Genomic DNA, 18,474 nt, shown 5'->3' with positions numbered 1-18,474 from the left:
CTGAGACAATAGACAATAGACAATAGACAATAGGTGCAGGACTAGGCCATTCGGCCCTTCGAGCCAGCACCGCCATTCAATGTGGTCATGGCTGATCATCCCCAATCAGTACCCCGTTCCTGCCTTCATATCCACATATCCCCTGACTCCGCTATCCTTAAGAGCCCTATCTAGCTCTCTCTTGAAAGTATCCAGAGAACCGGCCTTCACCGCCCTCTGAGGCAGAGAATTCCACAGACTCACAACTCTCTGGGTGAAAAAAAGTGTTTCCTCGTCTCCGTTCAAAATGGCTTACCCCTTATTCTTAAACTGTGTGTGGCCCCTGGTTCTGGACTCCCCCAACATCGGGAACACGTTTCCTGCCTCTAGCGTGTGCAAACTCTTAATAATCTTTATGTTTCAATAAGAATCCCTCTCATCCTTCTAAACTCCAGCGTATACAAGCCCAGCCGTTCCATTCTCTCAGCATATACGACAGTCCCGGGAAATAACTGGGCGGCGGGGAGGGGGGGGGGGGGGGGGGGGGGGGGGTCTCTACCAAAAACGTCACCTGTTTCCTTTTCTCCAAATAATCTGTCTGACCCACTGAGTTACTCCAGTTGTTTGTGTCGACCTGTGGAGGGAACGGATAAGCAACGTTTCGGATCATTTAACAACCTGCCATTCTTACCCACGCTTGGATGTGACTCTAGACCAGTGGCAAACATGGAGCTCTGAACTGGCCGAGAAAGTGGTGTGAGGCGCACTGCAACACTTGGCCTTCTCAAGGGCAATTATGGCAGGGCTGTGACAGTTGGCCTTGTCTGAAGAAGAAAGTCTGAAGAAGGGTCTCGACCCGAAACGTCACCTTTTCCTTCTCTCCATACGTTCTGCCTCATCCGCCTAGTTACTCCAGCATTTTAACATAGAAACATAGAAAATAGGTGCAGGAGGAGGCCATTCGAGTCAGCACCGTCATTCATTGTGATCATGGCTGATCGTCCCCAATCAATAACCCGTGCCTGCCTTCTCCCCATACCCCTTGACTCCACTAGCCCCTAGAGCTCTATCTAACTCTCTCTTAAATCCATCCAGTGATTTGGCCTCCACTGCCCTCTGTGGCAGGGAATTTCACAAATTCACAACGCTCTGGGTGAAAATGTTTTTTTCTCACCTCAGTCTTAAAAAACCTCTCCTTTATTCTAAGACTGTGGCCCCTGGTTCTGGACTCGTCCAACATTGGGAACATTGTTCCTGCATCTAGCTTGTCCAGTCCTTTTATAATTTGACATGTTTCAATAAGATTCCCCCCTCATTCTTCTAAACTCCAGTGAATACAAGCCCAGTCTTTTCAATCTTTCCTCATATGACAGTCCCGCCATCCCAGGGATCAATCTCGTGAACCTACGCTGCACTGTCTCAATCACAAGGATCTGTCCTTCCTCAAATTAGGAGACCAAAACTGTACACAATACTCCAGATGTGGTCTCACCAGAGCCCTGTACAACTGCAGAAGAACCTCTTTACTCCTATACTGAAATCATCTTGTTATGAAGGCCAACATTCCATTAGCTTTCTTCACTGCCCGCTGTATCTGCCTGAAATGTAAAAACAAAACCTGACTGCCGGCAAGAGGCAGTGCAATTGAAAAATCGCAGTGAAACACAGAATCTACTGGGCGCTGGCATAACACAGCCTCAAGGCCACTTGAGCTTCCATCTGGCTTTGACCCGCTCCGGGGTCATGGTTGAAATGCACACAGTTGATAAGCCGAGTATCCTGCAACCCGTCGGTTTAAAGTAAAATCCAAGTCCAAAGGCCGCTCGTGTTTATAAGGCTGACTGAATAACAAGCTGACCGCGAACTGACACAGAAGCTGAAACAGGCATCCCGGTACAATGGCTATCAGAGCTACCGTCCACTCGAATGTGGGTAGTCTGCAGAGCGATGTTCGCTGCTTATACCCCGGGACACTTGGGGTGTTAGGAGCGACACTTTGCCGCATATGCTAGAATGGCATATTCACCCCATGCGGAGTAATAAACCTGACTCCGCTCATAATTCGTAGAGAGCGACTCAATAGACAATAGACAATAGATGCAGGAGGCCATTCGGCCCTTCGATTCATTGCGATCATGGCTGATCGGCCCCAATCAATAACCCGTGCCTGCCTTCTCCCCATATCCCTTGATTCCACTAGCCATTAGAGCTCTATCTAACTTTCTCTTAAATCCATCCAGTGACTTGGCCTCCACTGCCCTCTGTGGCAAATTCACAACTCTCTGGGTGAAAAAGTTTTTTTCTCACCTCAGTCTTAAATGGCCTCCCCTTTATTCTTAAACTGTGTGGCCCCTGGTTCTGGACTCGCCCGACATCAGGAACATGTTTCCTGCCTCAAGTGTGTCCAAACCCTTAACAATCTTATATGTTTCAATACGATCCCCTCTCAACCTTTTAAACTCCAGAGTGTACAAGCCCAGCCGCTCCATTCTATCAACACATGACAGTCCCGCCATCTCGGGATTTAACCTTGTAAATCTTGTAAATCTTGACTCCCATCGCCTCCCTCACCCAGACTGTTCGTGCATGCTCAGGTTGGATGCTCAGGGTACCTAACTGTCACTCTACGTTGTTGTCACTTGCGGGCGGAGCACCAAGGCAAATTCCTTGTATGCGAGTACTTGGCCAATAAACCTATTCATTCATTCATTCATTCATTCATTCGATAGATTCGATAGAGTAGGTGTGGAGAGGATGTTTCTACTAGTGGGAGAGTCCAGGACTAGTGGTCATAGCTGCAGAGTTAAAGGACGTTTCGTCTGGCAGGAGATGAGGAGAAATGTCGTTAGTCAGAGGGTGGTGAATTCTTAGTCACGGGAGGCTGCCAAGTCAATTGATGTTTTGAAGGCAGAGATAGATAGATTCTCGATTAGGACGGGTGTCAGGGGTTAAGGGAAAACGCAGGAAAATGGGCTTAGGAATGAGAGATAGATCATCCATTATAGAACGGCGGAGTAGACTTGATGGGCCGAATGACTTAGTTATTCTCTTTTCAAGAGAGAGCTGGATAGGGTATTAAATATAGCGGAGTCAGGGGATATAGGGAGAAGGCAGGAACGGGGTACTGATTGGGGACGATCAGCCATGATCACATTGAATGGCGGTGCTGGCTGGAAGGGCCGAATGTCCTACTCCTGCACCTATTGTTTATTGTCTATTATCTATTGTCTGTCACGCATGACGTTATGACCGTGACTCTGTGACAATAGACAATAGACAATAGACAATAGACAATACGTGCAGGAGGAGGCCATTCGGCCCTTCGAGCCAGCACCGCCATTCAATGTGATCATGGCTGATCGTCCCCAATCAGTACCCCGTTCCTGCCTTCTCCCCATATCTCCGCTATCTTTAAGAGCCCTATCTAGCTTTCTCTTGAAAGTATCCAGAGAACCGGCCTCCACCGCCCCCCGAGGCAGAGAATTCCACAGACTCACAACTCTCTGTGAGAAAAAGTGTATCCTCGTCTCCGTTCTAAATGGCTGACCCCTTATTCTTAAACTGTGTGTGGCCCCTGGTTCTGGACTCCCCCAACATCGGGAACATGTTTCCTGCATTTAGTGTGTCCAATCCCATACCAATCTTATGCCATCCACAATCAGTACCCCTTTTCTGCCTTCTCCCCGCAGCCCGCTATCTATAATAGACCTACCTAGCACTCTCTTGAAAGTATTCCGAGAACCGGCCTCCATCGCCCTCTGAGGTTGGGGGAGTCCAGAACCAGGGGCCACACAGTTTAAGAATAAGGGGTAAGCCATTTAGAACGGAGATGAGAAAACACTTTTTCCATGATCACATTGAATGGTGGGGCCGAAGGGCCTACTCCGTCACCAATTGTCTATTGTCTATTGTCCCGGAAGCCCACAATCGCGGATATAAAATGTATCAACGAAATCAATGTTATGATTGGGCAATGTTTCTTGTCAACCAATGGTGAGCATGTTGGGAGGGGAAGATCTCCCAGAAAGATGCCCCGTTCATTTGGTCTCTACCCTGCCAGAGTATTGGCGATTCGGCTGCTGAAGGAGACTTGCCCGGGCCAGGTTGGGGGATAAACATGGACACGACACCGGGGCGGCAGGACGAGGGTGAAGAGGGGGACAAACCACACAAGGTACGGCTGAACACAGCGTTCAAGGAACAGGCGGGGAGTTTGGCCGAATACTTGAACTGTCCTATCTGCATCGAGCTGTTCGACCAGCCGGTCATTCTGGACTGCGGCCACAATTTCTGCCAGGCATGTCTCCAGGTGTACTGCGAGGGCGGCGAGGCCAACTCGTGTCCCCAGTGCGGGACTGTGATCGGGGACAACAGCGTGAGGGCTAACCGGGCGCTGGGCCACCTGGCCGACACTGCCCGTACTCTCAACCTGGCCCCGGTCAGGCAGGAGGGCGAAGAGGGTCCACCCGCTCGGCCGAGACAAGCGGCGCCCAAACTGTACTGCAAGGAGCACAAGGAGGAGCTGAAACTCTTCTGTGAGACGGACAGGGAGCTGATCTGTGTGATGTGTTTGGACGGGAGAGCGGGCGGCAGCCACAAGCAGCATGACTTCATGCTCATCCACGAAGCTGTGGAGAAATACAAGGTGAGTGTGAGGGGCAGCATGCTTTTTTCATTCCGGGTCGTTCTTGGATAAAGGCACAGAGCGCTGGAGTAACTCGGCGGGGCAGGCAGCATCTCTGGATAGAAAGAGTGGGCGACTTTTCGGATCGAGGCGCTTCTCCAGGCTGAGAGTCAGTGGAGAGAGATAAGGAAGAGTAAGGTGTGAAATCGAGACATCAAAGGAGATGGAGAGCAAGGAAAATGCAGAATAGATCATTAGATCAACGTAGCAAACAGGGATAAAATGTTTAAGAAGGAACTGCAGATGCCTGAAAAATCGAAGGTAGACAAAAATGCTGGAGAAACTCAGCGGGCGAGGCAGCATCTATGGAGCGAAGGAATGGGCGAGGTTTCGGGTCGAGACACTTCGTCAGAACGAAGAGGGGTCTCGACCCGAAACGTCACCTATTCATTCGCTCAGGACATGATTTACTTTCTGCTTTGCGCGATCTGAAACCTGTCGCCCGTTCTTCAATCATTCGTGGTGTCTCATCAAATATCCGACCCAGTATCATTAACTTGCGCGGTGAATCTTGCAAATGTCTTGTGAGATAGTCGTTCCTCTCTGAGCACTAAAGTATCGAGAAATCCACTCATTCTCGCCTCGCAGAGGTTTAACAAGGTCCACATCATAAATATGTTAGAACATGGAACTTTACACATGGATGCTTGAATCACAGATTCACGAAGTCACACAGCATGGAAACAGGCCCTTCGGCCTAGGTCGCCCATGTTGACCAAGACGCCCTATCTACACTCTCCCACCTGCCCGCATTTGGCCATATCCCTCTAAATGTTCATATCCATGTACCTGTGGAAATGTATTTTAAATATTGTTATAGCTTATGCCTCAACTACCTCCCCGATAGCTCCTTCTATATATCCACCATCCTCTGTGTGAACAAGTTGTCGCTCAGTTTCCGATTATATCTTTCCCCGCTCACCTTAAATACTTATCCCCTAGTTTTTGACTTGTGTCGTCCGGGTCTTGAAACCAAAGCCCGTAGGACCGAGGGCTGGTGCATATCCACAGAGAATAATCCCACGGTCTGTTCCTGAATCTGGTGGGAAATGCATTCATGCTTTAGACAATAGACAATAGGGGCAGGAGTAGGCCATTCGGCCCTTCGAGCCAGCACCGCCATTCAATGTGATCATGGCTGATCATCCCCAATCAGTACCCCGTTCCTGCCTTCTCCCCATATCCTTCTGAACCTTCTGAAAGTTGTAGTCGGCAGGGCAGTACTCCGCATATCGCCAACTTGGACAATTATACTTTGTTTTAACCAAGCCAATTAATCTACAAACCTGTACGTCTTTAGAGTGTGGGAGGAAACCGAAGATCTCGGAGAAACACCACGCAGGTCACGGGGAGAACGTGCAAACTCCATACAGACAGCACCCTGGTTCTGGACTCCCCCAACATCGGGAACATGTTTCCAGTCTCTAACGTGTCCAAACCCTTAACAATCCTATATGTTTCAATGAGATCTCCTCTCATCCTTCTAAACTCCAGAGTGTACAAGCCCAGCCGCTCCATTCTCTCAACATATGACAGTCCCGCCATCACGGGAATTAACCTGGTGAACCTACGCTGCACTCACTCAATAGCAAGAATGTCCTTCCTCAAAATAGTCAATTTGGCCGATCGAAAGGCGGAGAAAAAGAAACAAAGGGGTTAAAAAAAAAGATGGTGAAATTAAGATAGCTGCTCTCCCGAGGCAGCGTGAACAGTAGATGGAGTCGATGATAAGGGAGACTATTCATCAGATATAGTTGTGTCGGGTACCCATGGACCCCCACCCCCCATCCCTTTTCCCGACTCAATGTGAACAGTTCCAATTGCAATTTTAACTTGGATTGGCCATCAAAGTCAACTTTTATCGGTGTATGTTAGAGCATTTACCATAGACGTCCACAGTAAAACGAGACCCGATCCTAGCCTTTTATTTCCAGCCGTCTCTAATTTTGATGTGAAAATAATAATCACGCACAGGCAAGTCTGAAGAACCGAAACGTCACCTATTCCTTCGCTCCATAGATGCTGCCCCAACCATATAACCATATAACATAAAACCATATAACAATTACAGCACGGAAACAGGCAATCTCGGCCCTTCCAGGCCCATCTCGGCCTCCCCTAGTCCCATCTACCTGCACTCAGACCATAACCCTCCATTCCTTTCCCGTCCATATAACTATCCAATTTATTTTTAAATGATAAAATCGAACCTGCCTCCACCACCTCCACTGGAAGCTCATTCCGCACAGCTACCACTCTCTGAGTAAAGAAGTTCCCCCTCATGTTACCCCTAAACTTCTGCTCCTTTATTCTCAAGTCATGTCCTCTTGTTTGAATCTTCCCTACTCTCAAAGGGAAAAGCTTATCCACGTCACCTCTGTCTATCCCTCTCATCATTTTACAGACCTTTATCAAGTCCCCCCTTAACCTTCCGCGCTCCAAAAAATAAAGACCTAACTTGTTCAACCTTTTTCTGTAACTTTGTGTATTTTCAAAGCGGGTAGGTTCTTGATTTGTAAGCGTGTCGAATGTTACGGGGAGAAGGGGGAGAATGGGATTCAGAGAGAAATATGTCTCGCCATGAATGAATGGCGGAGTGGACACGATGGGCCGAAGGGCGCAACTCTGCTCCTTTAACTCATGCACATGAACTAATGAGACTAACGCAAATCCTCTGGCCAGGACATATGGAGACGGTCGGGTAAATAGGAGTCCAACTCATATATCGGAGCCATATCGACCTATTTGTCAGACATGTGGGCACCTGCAGTATTAACTCTCCACTCAATAGACTACGTGGGGATTTACACCCTGAAGCACATCCTTAAGCTCAAGGGCCTGTATGGCTCTGTCTACAGGTAGACACAAAACGCTGGAGAAACTCAGTGGGACAGGCAGCTTCTCTCGAGAGAAGGAATGGGTGACGTTTCTGGACGGGACCCTTCTTCAGACTGAGAGTCGGGGGGGAGAGGGAGACATGGCGACTTGGAAAAGTAAAGTGTGAAAACGAGACTTCAAAGGGGGCGCGGAAGCAAGGAAGCTGGAGATAGGACTCTCAGTCTGAAGAAGGGCCTCGACCCGAAACGTCACCCATTCCTATCCAGAGATGCTGCCTGTCCCGCTGAGTTACTCCGGCATTTTGTGTCTATCTTCGGTGTAAACCAGCATCTGCAGTTCCTTCCTACTCATTCTGTGACTCTCTCTTTAGAATAGCCTTGTAGCTGTCTGTTCTACTACTTCCCCCCACCCTCACCCTACATTCTGATGGTCAACAGGTCGGGGTGGGATGGGGGGGGGGGGGTAAGGATACAATGGTTGGAGAGTCCGCTACCCCCTTTTTAAGCGGTCAGGTCCAAATCCTGTCAATTGGCACATTATCTGCTCCCTTAAGTGTCTCTGACAAACTTTTATCCCCATACCAGGATAAACTGAAGTCCTCATTGGACATGCTGAGGCAGAAGATGACCGTTCTGGAAACCAAACTGAGGGAGAAGGAGAGCTTTTCTGAAATCGGGGTAAGTACTCTGGCACACTGATCACTGTTCATCCCCCCCCCCCCCCCCCCCCCCCCCCACGTTCACGAGATTAATCCCCGGGTTGGCGGGACTGTCATACAAGGAGAGATTGGAAGGACTGGGCTTGTATTCACTGGGATTTAAAAGGATGATATACCTTATAGAAACGTATACAATTAAAAATAGACTAGACAAGCTAGATGCAGGGAAAATGTTCCCGATAACGAAGTGAGATGAGAAAATACTTTTTCATCCAGAGATTTGTGAAATTGTGGAATTTGTGGAATTCCCTGCCACAGAGGGCAGTGGAGGCCAATTCACTGGATGAATTGAAAAAAAGAGTTAGATAGAGCTCTAGGGGGCTAGCAGAATCAAGGGATATGGGGCGAAGGCAGGCACGGGTTATTGATAGTGCATGATCAGCCATGATCACAATGAATGGCGGTGCTGGCTCGAAGGGCCAAATGGCCTCCTCCTGCACCTATTTCCTATGTGTCTATGTTTCTATGCTGCCTGACCCGCAGAATTACCCCAGCACTTTGTGTTTTGCTCAAGATTCCAGCATCTGCAGTCTGATGTGTCCCCAGACCCTTTCGGTTGGTAGGACACGAGACTTCTGTTTTTTTCTTTTCTTTGTTTTTGTTCGACTCCAGGAAAAGGCCACCAATCTACAGGGTCTCATTTCCTCGGAGTTCGCCAAGATGCATAGTTTCCTGGAGAGGAAGGAGGATAGTTTAATTCAGGAGCTGAAGGGCCACGAGGAGAACATTTCGGAGACGATGGAGAAGAACTTCGAGGAGATCCAGGAGAGCCTGGACTCTGTTCAACTGAAGCTCTCAAAACTCCATTCGACAATGGATCGGAGGGAGATACTGAATTTCCTGGAGGTGCGTGGGTCTTTGCAAGGGTCGTTCAGAATCCTAGAGTCAAAGAGCTGTATACACCGAAACGGGCCATTCGGCCCACCTTCTCCAAGTTGACCATGTCATTGTGGTCAACCTTTGCATAATTCTGAAGGGACGGAAGAAAGCCATTCTGCCCATCGATTCCCCTGCACTTTTTGTGCCGGAGCGTTGTACTTGGCAGTTACAATTGACCCGTGGGGCGATAGATAGTTAGCAGTTTTAATTGCCTTAAAACGTAACTCTTCCTCAAAATTTAGGAAGAGGTCCCCTATTCCCATGAGGTATTCATGAAGAAGAATGTTGTGCGGATTGCGCCCCTGGTCTGCTAGTGCATTTGATAATCAGTGATTGCCCTGTTGCGGCACCTTTCTTGCAAGGCAAGGGCCTGTCCCACTTGGCCGTCATTTGCTCGTCACGCAATGGCGCACGAGGATTTTGTACATTACAAAATCCTGCGCGGCCGCGCGTCACTGCCCACATCATCGCGCACCATGCGCGCGTAATGCGCACCATGCGCGCATCACGTGCGTGTCACGTCGCGCGCGTCGCGCGTCGTGACGCGCAAATGATGTCGCGTAATTTACGCGCAAATGACGGCCAAGTGGGACAGGTCCTTTCCCCACATTTTAATTCGTCACATACACATCACACGCAGTGAAATGAATTTGTGTCACCTCAGACATCTCTTCTGTTTCACTTTTAGGAAGAAGCGTGCCAGAAGAAGAGGTAGGCCATGTTTTTCCATAGAAACCCCGTGCTCTCCAGATGAATGCCACTGTGTAATGCCAATTTTCTAATCTCAACTGTTTCATTTTGCATCTTTAGCGAAGACAATCTTCGGATTATAACGGGTGACAATCTTCCTCTGGGACTGTTCAAAGGGCCATTGCAGTACACCGTCTGGAAGCAAATGATAGACTCCATTTGGCCGGGTAAGCGCACGACTAAACAGGATGTTAGTTCTTGATTTCCTAGACCTTCAGAAATATTCAAAATGGAATTTAAACTGGAGGTGGCGGAGGGTGGACTTAAGCAAGAAAGGGTCCTTGGAGAAAAAGAGTGATCTTAAATTTTGTTGCGTCTGATTGAGTAACTATGGTAGGGTGAAGATTATTCCATGCTTTAATTGTGCGGGGGAAGAACGAATTGCTGTACACATCTGTCTTGGTAGCTGGAATCTCAAATTGGATCGAATGCCCTCGTCTGCTCCTAATTGGTATGGGTTTGGTGTAGGTTTGGTCATCTATGTCAAGCTGACCATTTAACATTTTGTAAAAACCAGGTGAAACGGTGATCTTTACGTCTGTCTTGGAGAGGGGTCACGTGGAAAGTGGCATTCAGAGATTGGATTATCTGATTTACCAACGATTGCAAAACTGTCTCCAAAATACTGGGATCTGTCTGTGGATCAACACACCCAATAAAATAGTCGTAGATTATCGCAGACTCATAGAGTCATACAGCACAGAAACAGGCCATTCAGTACAACATCCATGCCGATCACGATGCCACATCTAACATGATCCAATTTCACCAGGTTAATTCCCGGGATGGCGGGACTGTCATATGCTGAGAGAATGGAGCGGCTGGGCTTGTATACTCTGGAGTTTAGAAGGAAGAGAGGGTATCTCATTGAAACATATAAGATTATTAAGGGTTTGGACACGTTAGAGGCAGGAAACATGTTCCCGATGTTGGGGGGAGACCAGAACCAGGGGCCACACAGCTTAAGAATAAGGGGTCATCCATTTTGAACGGGAGATGAGGAAACACTTTTTCTCACAGAGAGTTGTGAGTCTGTGGAATTCTCTGCCTCAGTGGGCGGCGGAGGCCGGTTCTCATGATACTTTCAAGAGAGAGCTAGATAGGGCTCTTAAAGATAGTGGAATCAGGGGATATGGGGAGAAGGCAGGAATGGGGTACTGATTGTGGATGATCAGCCATGATCACATTGAATGGCGGTGCTGGCTCGAAGGGCCGAATGGCCTCCTCCTGCACCTATTATCTGTTGTCTACTGTCACTTTCTGGGCAATGGGCAGGTGCTATAGACCAGTGGGCAGGTGCTATAGACCTGTGGGCAATGGGCAGGTGCTATAGACCAGTGGGCAGTGGGCAAGTGCTATAGACCAGTGGGCAGTGGGCAGGTGCTATAGACCTACACAGGAAGGTAGACACTCCCGCCCCCACGAGTCTCGGGCAGGTGGGGCTCGTCAGCTTGGGAAGGCGGTCCATCTAGGAGAGGGAAAACTCTGATTTTAAAACCTCCACTGCCTTGTGGCCACATCCAGTCATGGAAAAGGCTCCAGGAGTACACCTCGAGAAAATCCGGAGTCGGAGCCCCTAAGGCATCGTCTACAACCTCGCTCTGGCAGCTCCTGCGATGGCGCTGGTGCCAAACTGTAACGGCCCTGATGTTCCTTTGGATCGATCAGCGACGTGGAGAGGGGGGACGTGCTGCATGAGCAACAGCCTGTCTGTCCTCCATATGACATCGCCCAGGCTTGCATCCGACCAGGAAACAACATCCATGGTCAGTCGTGACCGAGAGGTGCCTACCACTATTGTCACTTTAAACCCACGCCCGCGAGTTCTTGATTCACCTAACGAATGAAATATTATTTGCATTCACCCTATCTATTCGCTCTATTATCCCCCCCCCCCCCCCCCCCCCCTCATGTTTTTATAAAGCCCCTCACGATTCTGTTGTGACATTTGACACTTGGTTTGTATTCCACAAATCTTGCTCTTGTCCTATGGTGAACGTGAGCTGTTTTAATGATAAGGAAGTGAAGGCAACACTATGTTACACTTGCTTTGTAATCCTCGTTTTCTTCCTCTCAGGGTTACTTTAACTCATTGAGAATTAAAATATGTCATGCTACGTCTTTACAATGGAAACACTTGGAATTCAAGCATCACAGATAGTGACCGAGTGTCCTTCTACACTATGTAACGGAAAGGTTCGCTGATTAAAAATGAACATTGTATATGGAGGGAACAAAATGTTCGTGTGGTGCATTTGTTACACAGGAAGGTGCTGATCAAGCAAGGCCAGTTATAAACGCCAACAGCCATCTGATATGTAGAGAGGAACTGAACATTGAGTCGGGCAATCTCATGCTTTGTATTCCGATCATTTGTTCCCGATGTCGGGGAAGTCCAGAACAAGGGGTCACAGTTTAAGAATAAGGGGGAAATCTTTTAGGACCGAGATGAGGAGAACCTTTTTCACACAGAGAGCGGCGAATCTCTGGAATTCTCCGCCGCAGAAGGTAGTTGAGGCCAGTTCATTGGCTATATTTAATAACCATATAATAACCATATAACAATTACAGCACGGAAACAGGCCATCTCGACCCTTCTGGTCCGTGCCGAACATAGGGAGTTAGATGTCGTCCTTGGGGCTATAGGGATCAGGGGGTATGGAGAGAAGGCAGGAACAGGATACTGAGTTGGATGATCAGCCATGATCATATTGAATGGCGGTGCAGGCTCGAGGGGCCGAATGGCCTACTCCTGCACCTATTTTCTATGTTTCTATGTTTCTATGATCTGAAATCGTCTGGCCATTCCCTCCCAAGGTGTTGCCCGACCTGCTGAGTTACTCCATTTGCCTTTATAACAAGAGGAGTTGAGTATAGGAGCAAAGAGGGAACCAAAACTGCACACAATACTCCAGGTGTGGTCTCACTGTAGTCTCACCTACTCTGGGCAAGAGGCCCGATCTGATCCTCTCATGATTTTTATACGCTGTCCGACACACGAGGGATCATTTAAACATAGAAACATAGACAATAGGTGCAGGAGTAGAGGCCATTCGGCCCTTCGAGCCTGCACCGCCATTCAATATGATCATATCTGATCATCCAACTCAGTACCCTGTTCCTGCCTTCTCTCCATACCCCCTGATCCCTTTAGCCCCAAGGGCCACATCTAACTCCCTCTTAACTATAGCCAATGAACTGGCCTCAACTACCTCTGTGGCAGAGAATTCCACAGATTCACCACTCTCTGTGTGAAAAGTGTTTTTATCATCTCGGTCCTAAAAGATTTCTCCCTTATCCTTAAACTGTGACCCACTTGTTCTGGACTTCCCCAACATGGGGAACAATCTTCCTGTATCTAGACTGTCCAACCCCGTAAGAATTTTGTAAGTTTCTATAAGACCCCCCCCCCCCCTGAATCTTCTAAATTCTAGCGAGTACAAGCCGAGTCTATCCAGTCTTTCTTCACATGAAAGTCCTGACATCCCAGGAATCAGTCTGGTGAACCTTCGCTGTACTCCCTCTATGGCAAGAATGTCTTTCGTCAGATTAGGAGAGGCGACCAAAACCGTACACAATACTCCAGGTGTGGTCTCACCCTGTACAACTGCATTATTAATGTATGTCTTCCTTTCTTCCTTCGCCCCATTCTCTCTCTCGTAGCTCCATCCTGCTTAACATTGGATCCAAATACTGCACATTCCTGGCTCATCCTGTCTGATGATCTGACCAGCGTGAGATACGGCGACAAGGCGCAGCTCCTGCCGGAGACGCCGGAGCGCTTCTACCCGTGTGTGTGCGTCCTCGCCTCCGAGGGTTTCACCTCGGGCAAGCACTACTGGGAGGTGGAGGTGGGAGACAGCACCGAGTGGGACCTGGGAGTGGTGGCCGAGTCGGTCAACAGGAAGGGAGACATCACGGCCATGCCCGAGGCCGGCTACTGGATCGTGTGGTTGAGAAGGAGCGAGTACAAGGCGGGCACCCTGCCCCGCACACGCCTGGCCGTCACCGTGATGCCGAGGAAGATCGGAGTCTACCTGGACTACGAGGAGGGCCAGGTGTCCTTTTACAACGCCGACAACATGACCCACCTCCACACCTTCATCGACATCTTCACCGAGAAACTATACCCGTTCTTCAGCCCCTGTCTCAATGGTGGTGAGAAAAACACGGAGCCCCTCAGGATCTGTTCCGCAAAAGGTCAGTGGCGTGGGGCGTGTTGGCCTTTCATTTTGGGAGCCCGGCCGTTTAGAATCTGTACCGATGGTTCAGAATAGGGTTACATGAGCAGCCGGAGCTGTGAGGGGTGATACAGAGAGGGGTGATTCACAGAGATGTAGATGGGATAAGTTAATGAGCAAACACCAGTGAATGAATACACACACACACACACGCACACACACACACACACACGCACATGCACACACACACACACACACACGCACACGCACACACACACACACACACACACACACACACACACACACACACACACACACACACACACAATCACACGCACACACACACACACACGCACATACACACACACACGCACACACACACACACACACACACACACACACATATACACACATATACACATAAATATATATATATATTCGTATATATATACACATATACACACAAACACATATATATATGTGTGTATATATATGTGTATGTGTATGTGTATATACACACACATATGTATATATACACATATATATATACACACACATATATGTGTGTACGTGTATATATGTATATATATGTATATATGCGTGTATATATGTATATGTATATGTATGTGTGTGTGTGTGTGTATATATATATGTATGTGTGTGTGTATGTGTGTGTGTGTGTGTGTGTGAGTGTGTGTATATAGGTGTGTATGTGTGTGTGTGTGTGTGTATATATATGCGTGTGTGTGTGTGTATATATAGGCGTGTGTGTGTGTGTGTGTATATATATATATGTATGTATATGTATATATATATATATATATATATATATGCATGCAGGTCAGCCAGCATCTATGGAGGGAATATAAAAGATTATTTGGTTTCCACCGAAACATCTCCTCTCCAGATACTGTCTGGCCCGCCAAGTTCCTCCTGCATGTTGCTCTTCACTGGAGATCCCTGCAGCTGCAGTTCCCTCTCTGTTGAGGTGTGTTGGTTGTGCATGGTAAGGGTTTCGGGGTTGATACAGGTAGATATTGATGGGGTAAAATAAGAGCCACGGTCTTATCAGATGGATAGGGGCCAAAAGTGGGTAATTAGGGTCAGCCCGGGATAGGCATAGGTCAGTGTTTGAGGAACATGGGCTAAACACGGGAAAGTGGGACTAGATTAGATAGAACATCTTGGTCGGCATGGACAGGTTGGGCCGAAGGGCCTGTTTCTGTGCTGCGTTGACTATGACTGTGAGGATCCCAACTTGGTGGGCATGGACAGGTTGGGCCGAAGGGCCTGTTTCCATGCTGCACGACTCTGGGACTCGATAGATTTCAGCTGAAGGAGATACACACTAAACATTGCATTGAGTTTTGTTCCATTCGTGTTTGAGATTCTCTGTACATTTGCCTTGTTACATGGTCCCTTGCAGACTTTTACAGCCCGGAGTACAACAAGCAAGCAGTGTCGTGGAAGAAGCGGGTGGCCTAGAGACTCGAGCCTGCGGTCATTTCCTCTTCATCTCGTCCAGAACATTGCCTCCGGTTTGACAGTCAGAGTCGCCTTTGTTTGAGAGTTCATAGATGCCAAGTCACGAGAATCAAGAATGTTTTTTGTCATGTGTGCCAGATTGAACAATGAAATTATTGCTTGCTGCAGTACAACACAATATGTAAACATAATACAGAACAGAAGATAAAGGTTCAGTGTGTCTATATAACATAGACCATATATGTAAACAATAAATAAACAAATAAGGTGTAATAGTAATAATAGACTGGTATTGATCAGTTTTTTTTTATGTCGTGTGATGGCTGTGGGGAAGCAGTTGTTCCTGAACCTGGATGTACCAGATTTCTGGCTCCTGTACCTTCTACCTGATAGCAATGGAGAGATTGGAGACATTATAGCCATAGAGGGAGTGCAGAGACGGTTCACCAGACTGATTCCTGGGATGTCAGGACTGTCTTATGAAGAAAGACTGGATAGACTTGGTTTATACTCTCTAGAATTTAGGAGATTGAGAGGGGATCTTATAGAAACTTACAAAATTCTTAAGGGGTTGGACAGGCTAGATGCAGGAAGATTGTTCCCGATGTTAGGGAAGTCCAGGATAAGGGGGGTCACAGCTTAAGGATAAGGGGGGGAAATCCTTTAAAAACCGAGATGAGAAGAACTTTTTTCACACAGAGAGTGGTGAATCTCTGGAACTCTCTGCCACAGAGGGTAGTTGAGGCCAGTTCATTGGCTATATTTAAGAGGGAGTTAGATGTGGCCCTTGTGGCTAAGGGGATCAGGGGGTATGGAGAGAAGGCAGGTACGGGATACTGAGTTGGATGATCAGCCATGATCATATTGAATGGCGGTGCAGGCTCGAAGGGCCGAATGGCCTACTACTCCTGCACCTAATTTCTATGTTTCTATAAGTGTGTGGCCAGGATGGTGTGGGTCTTTGATGATGCTGGCAGACTTTTTGAGGCAGAGACTGCGATAGATCCCTTCGATGGTGGCGAGGTCAGAGCCGATGATGGACTGGGCAGTGGATCACAACTTTTCCGATCTTTTCCGCTCCTGGACGTTCAATTTGCCCGAACCAAGCCACGATGCAACCGGTCAGCATGCTCTCTACTGTTCTGCACTCTGCACTGTCTACATGCTCTGCACTCAGCTGGCTCTGTTCCTACTTTTCCAACAGATCCCACTGTATCTCTCTCCATAACCACATCTCTGCTCCAGCCACAGTCACTAAAGGCGTTCCCCAAGGCTCCGTACTCGGTCCCCTCCTCTTCATCATCTACATCCTCCCCCTTGGTCAGATACTCCACCACCACTTCAACCTGGACTTCCACTGTTACGCCGATGACACCCAGATCTACCTCGGCACCAAATCCCCCCTCCCATATCAACTCCTGTTTGTCAGCTATAAAAACCTGGATGCAACATAACTTCCTCAAATTCAATAGCGATAAAACAGAATTCCTCCTCATAGGCTCCAAATCCACACTCAGCAAAATCAATAACCCCACTCTCACCATCGACGGCACCACTGTCCCCATCTCCCCAGGCCCGCAACCTTGGCATGATCTTTGATTCCACCCTCTCCCTTGAGCCTCACGTCCGCCATGTCATTAAAACCTCCTTCTTTCATCTCCGCAACATCGCCAAAATCAGACCCTCTCTCACACCTCCCGCTGCTGAAAGACTCATCCATGCCTTCATCTCCTCCCGACTGGACTATTGCAACTCACTTCTCCTTGGCATCAGCTCCACCTACATCAACCGACTCCAACTGGTCCAGAACGCAGCCGCCCGACTCATCACCCACACCAAATCCTGGCATCACATCACTCCAGTCCTCAAACAACTTCACTGGCTTCCCATCTCCCACCGGATCACCTACAAAATCCTGGTCCTCACCTACAAAGCCCTCCACCATCTGGCCCTCCCATATCTCACTGACCTCCTCTCCCCCTACCAACCCTCACGGTCCCTCAGATCCACATCAGCCGGTCTCCTCTCCCTCCACAAGTCCAACCTCTGCAGTTTTGGGGACAGAGCCTTCTCCAGGGCAGCTCCCAGGCTCTGGAACTCCCTCCCCCAACTGATCCGCAATTCCGTGTCCCTCACCATCTTCCAGTCCCGCCTCAAGACCCATCTCTTCACCTCTGCCTATCCTTAGCCCCACGTCCCCGTCCCTTTTCATCTGTGCATTAATTTACTCATATTGTGTTTTGAATTGAATTCTGTCTTTACTTTGTGTACTAGTCATGTCTCTACTATTTATTTCATTCCGCTTACATGTTTTTCCTCTACTTGCTAAATTTTTGTAAGGTGGCCTTGAGACTCTTGAAAGGCGCCCATAAATAAAATGTATTATTATTATTATTATTACTGTGCACCTGTAGTAGTTCGAGAGAGTCCTCCTTGACAAACCGACTCTCCGTAATCTTCTCAGGAAGTAGAGGCGCTAATGTGCCTTCTTTATAATTGAAGTTAACTGTTAAATGTGGCCTTCACTTCGAGACAACGCACAGTTCGGTGGGGAGGATGGTGGGAGGTTACACTGGTCACTTTAAAAACTGAAATGAACGAAATTGAAAAGAACAAGATTGAAAAGACTAGGCTTGTATTCACTGGAGTTTAGAAGGATGAGGGGGAAATCTTATCGAAACATATAAAATTATAAAAGGACTGGACAAGCTAGATGCAGGAAAAATGTTCCCATTGTTGGGCAAGTCCAGAACCAGGGGCCACAGTCTTAGAATAAAGGGGAGGCCATTTAAGACTGAGGCGAGAAAAAAAACGTTTTCACCCAGAGAGTTGTGAATTTGTGGAATTCCCTGCCACAGAGGGCAGTGGAGGCCAAGTGGAATCAAGAGATATGGGGAGAAGGCAGGCATTGGTTATTGATTGGGGACGATCAGCCATGATCACAACAAATGGCGGTGCTG

General features: G+C 48.1%; 1 protein-coding gene across 1 annotated transcript; it reads left to right on the top strand.

Moving 5' to 3' along the window:
• Window positions 1–4,017: 4,017 nt before the first annotated feature.
• LOC129694596 (nuclear factor 7, ovary-like) lies at window positions 4,018–16,138 on the top strand. Its single transcript, XM_055631324.1, has 7 exons — window positions 4,018–4,624; window positions 8,086–8,178; window positions 8,832–9,065; window positions 9,787–9,809; window positions 9,909–10,015; window positions 13,512–14,048; window positions 15,456–16,138. The coding sequence occupies exons 1-7, from the start codon at window positions 4,097–4,099 to the stop codon at window positions 15,512–15,514; spliced, it is 1,581 nt and encodes a 526-aa protein (XP_055487299.1). The 5' UTR covers window positions 4,018–4,096; the 3' UTR covers window positions 15,515–16,138.
• The last annotated feature ends 2,336 nt before the right edge of the window (window positions 16,139–18,474 follow it).

The sequence above is a fragment of the Leucoraja erinacea genome, unplaced genomic scaffold (genome assembly GCF_028641065.1).
Source record: "Leucoraja erinacea ecotype New England unplaced genomic scaffold, Leri_hhj_1 Leri_71S, whole genome shotgun sequence".
In the NCBI taxonomy this organism is placed as follows: Eukaryota; Metazoa; Chordata; class Chondrichthyes; order Rajiformes; family Rajidae; genus Leucoraja; species Leucoraja erinaceus.
Note: the sequence above shows the minus strand (reverse complement) of the source record. Positions and strands in the feature narration are given on the sequence as shown.

Excerpts from the sequence above, each read along its gene's own strand:
- LOC129694596 (XM_055631324.1), top strand. The coding sequence starts at position 4,097 with ATGGACACGACACCGGGGCGGCAGGACGAGGGTGAAGAGGGGGACAAA. Across the intron at positions 9,066-9,786 it reads AGATACTGAATTTCCTGGAG|GAAGAAGCGTGCCAGAAGAA; the intron begins GTGCGTGGGTCT and ends TTTCACTTTTAG. Across the intron at positions 14,049-15,455 it reads CAGGATCTGTTCCGCAAAAG|ACTTTTACAGCCCGGAGTAC; the intron begins GTCAGTGGCGTG and ends GGTCCCTTGCAG.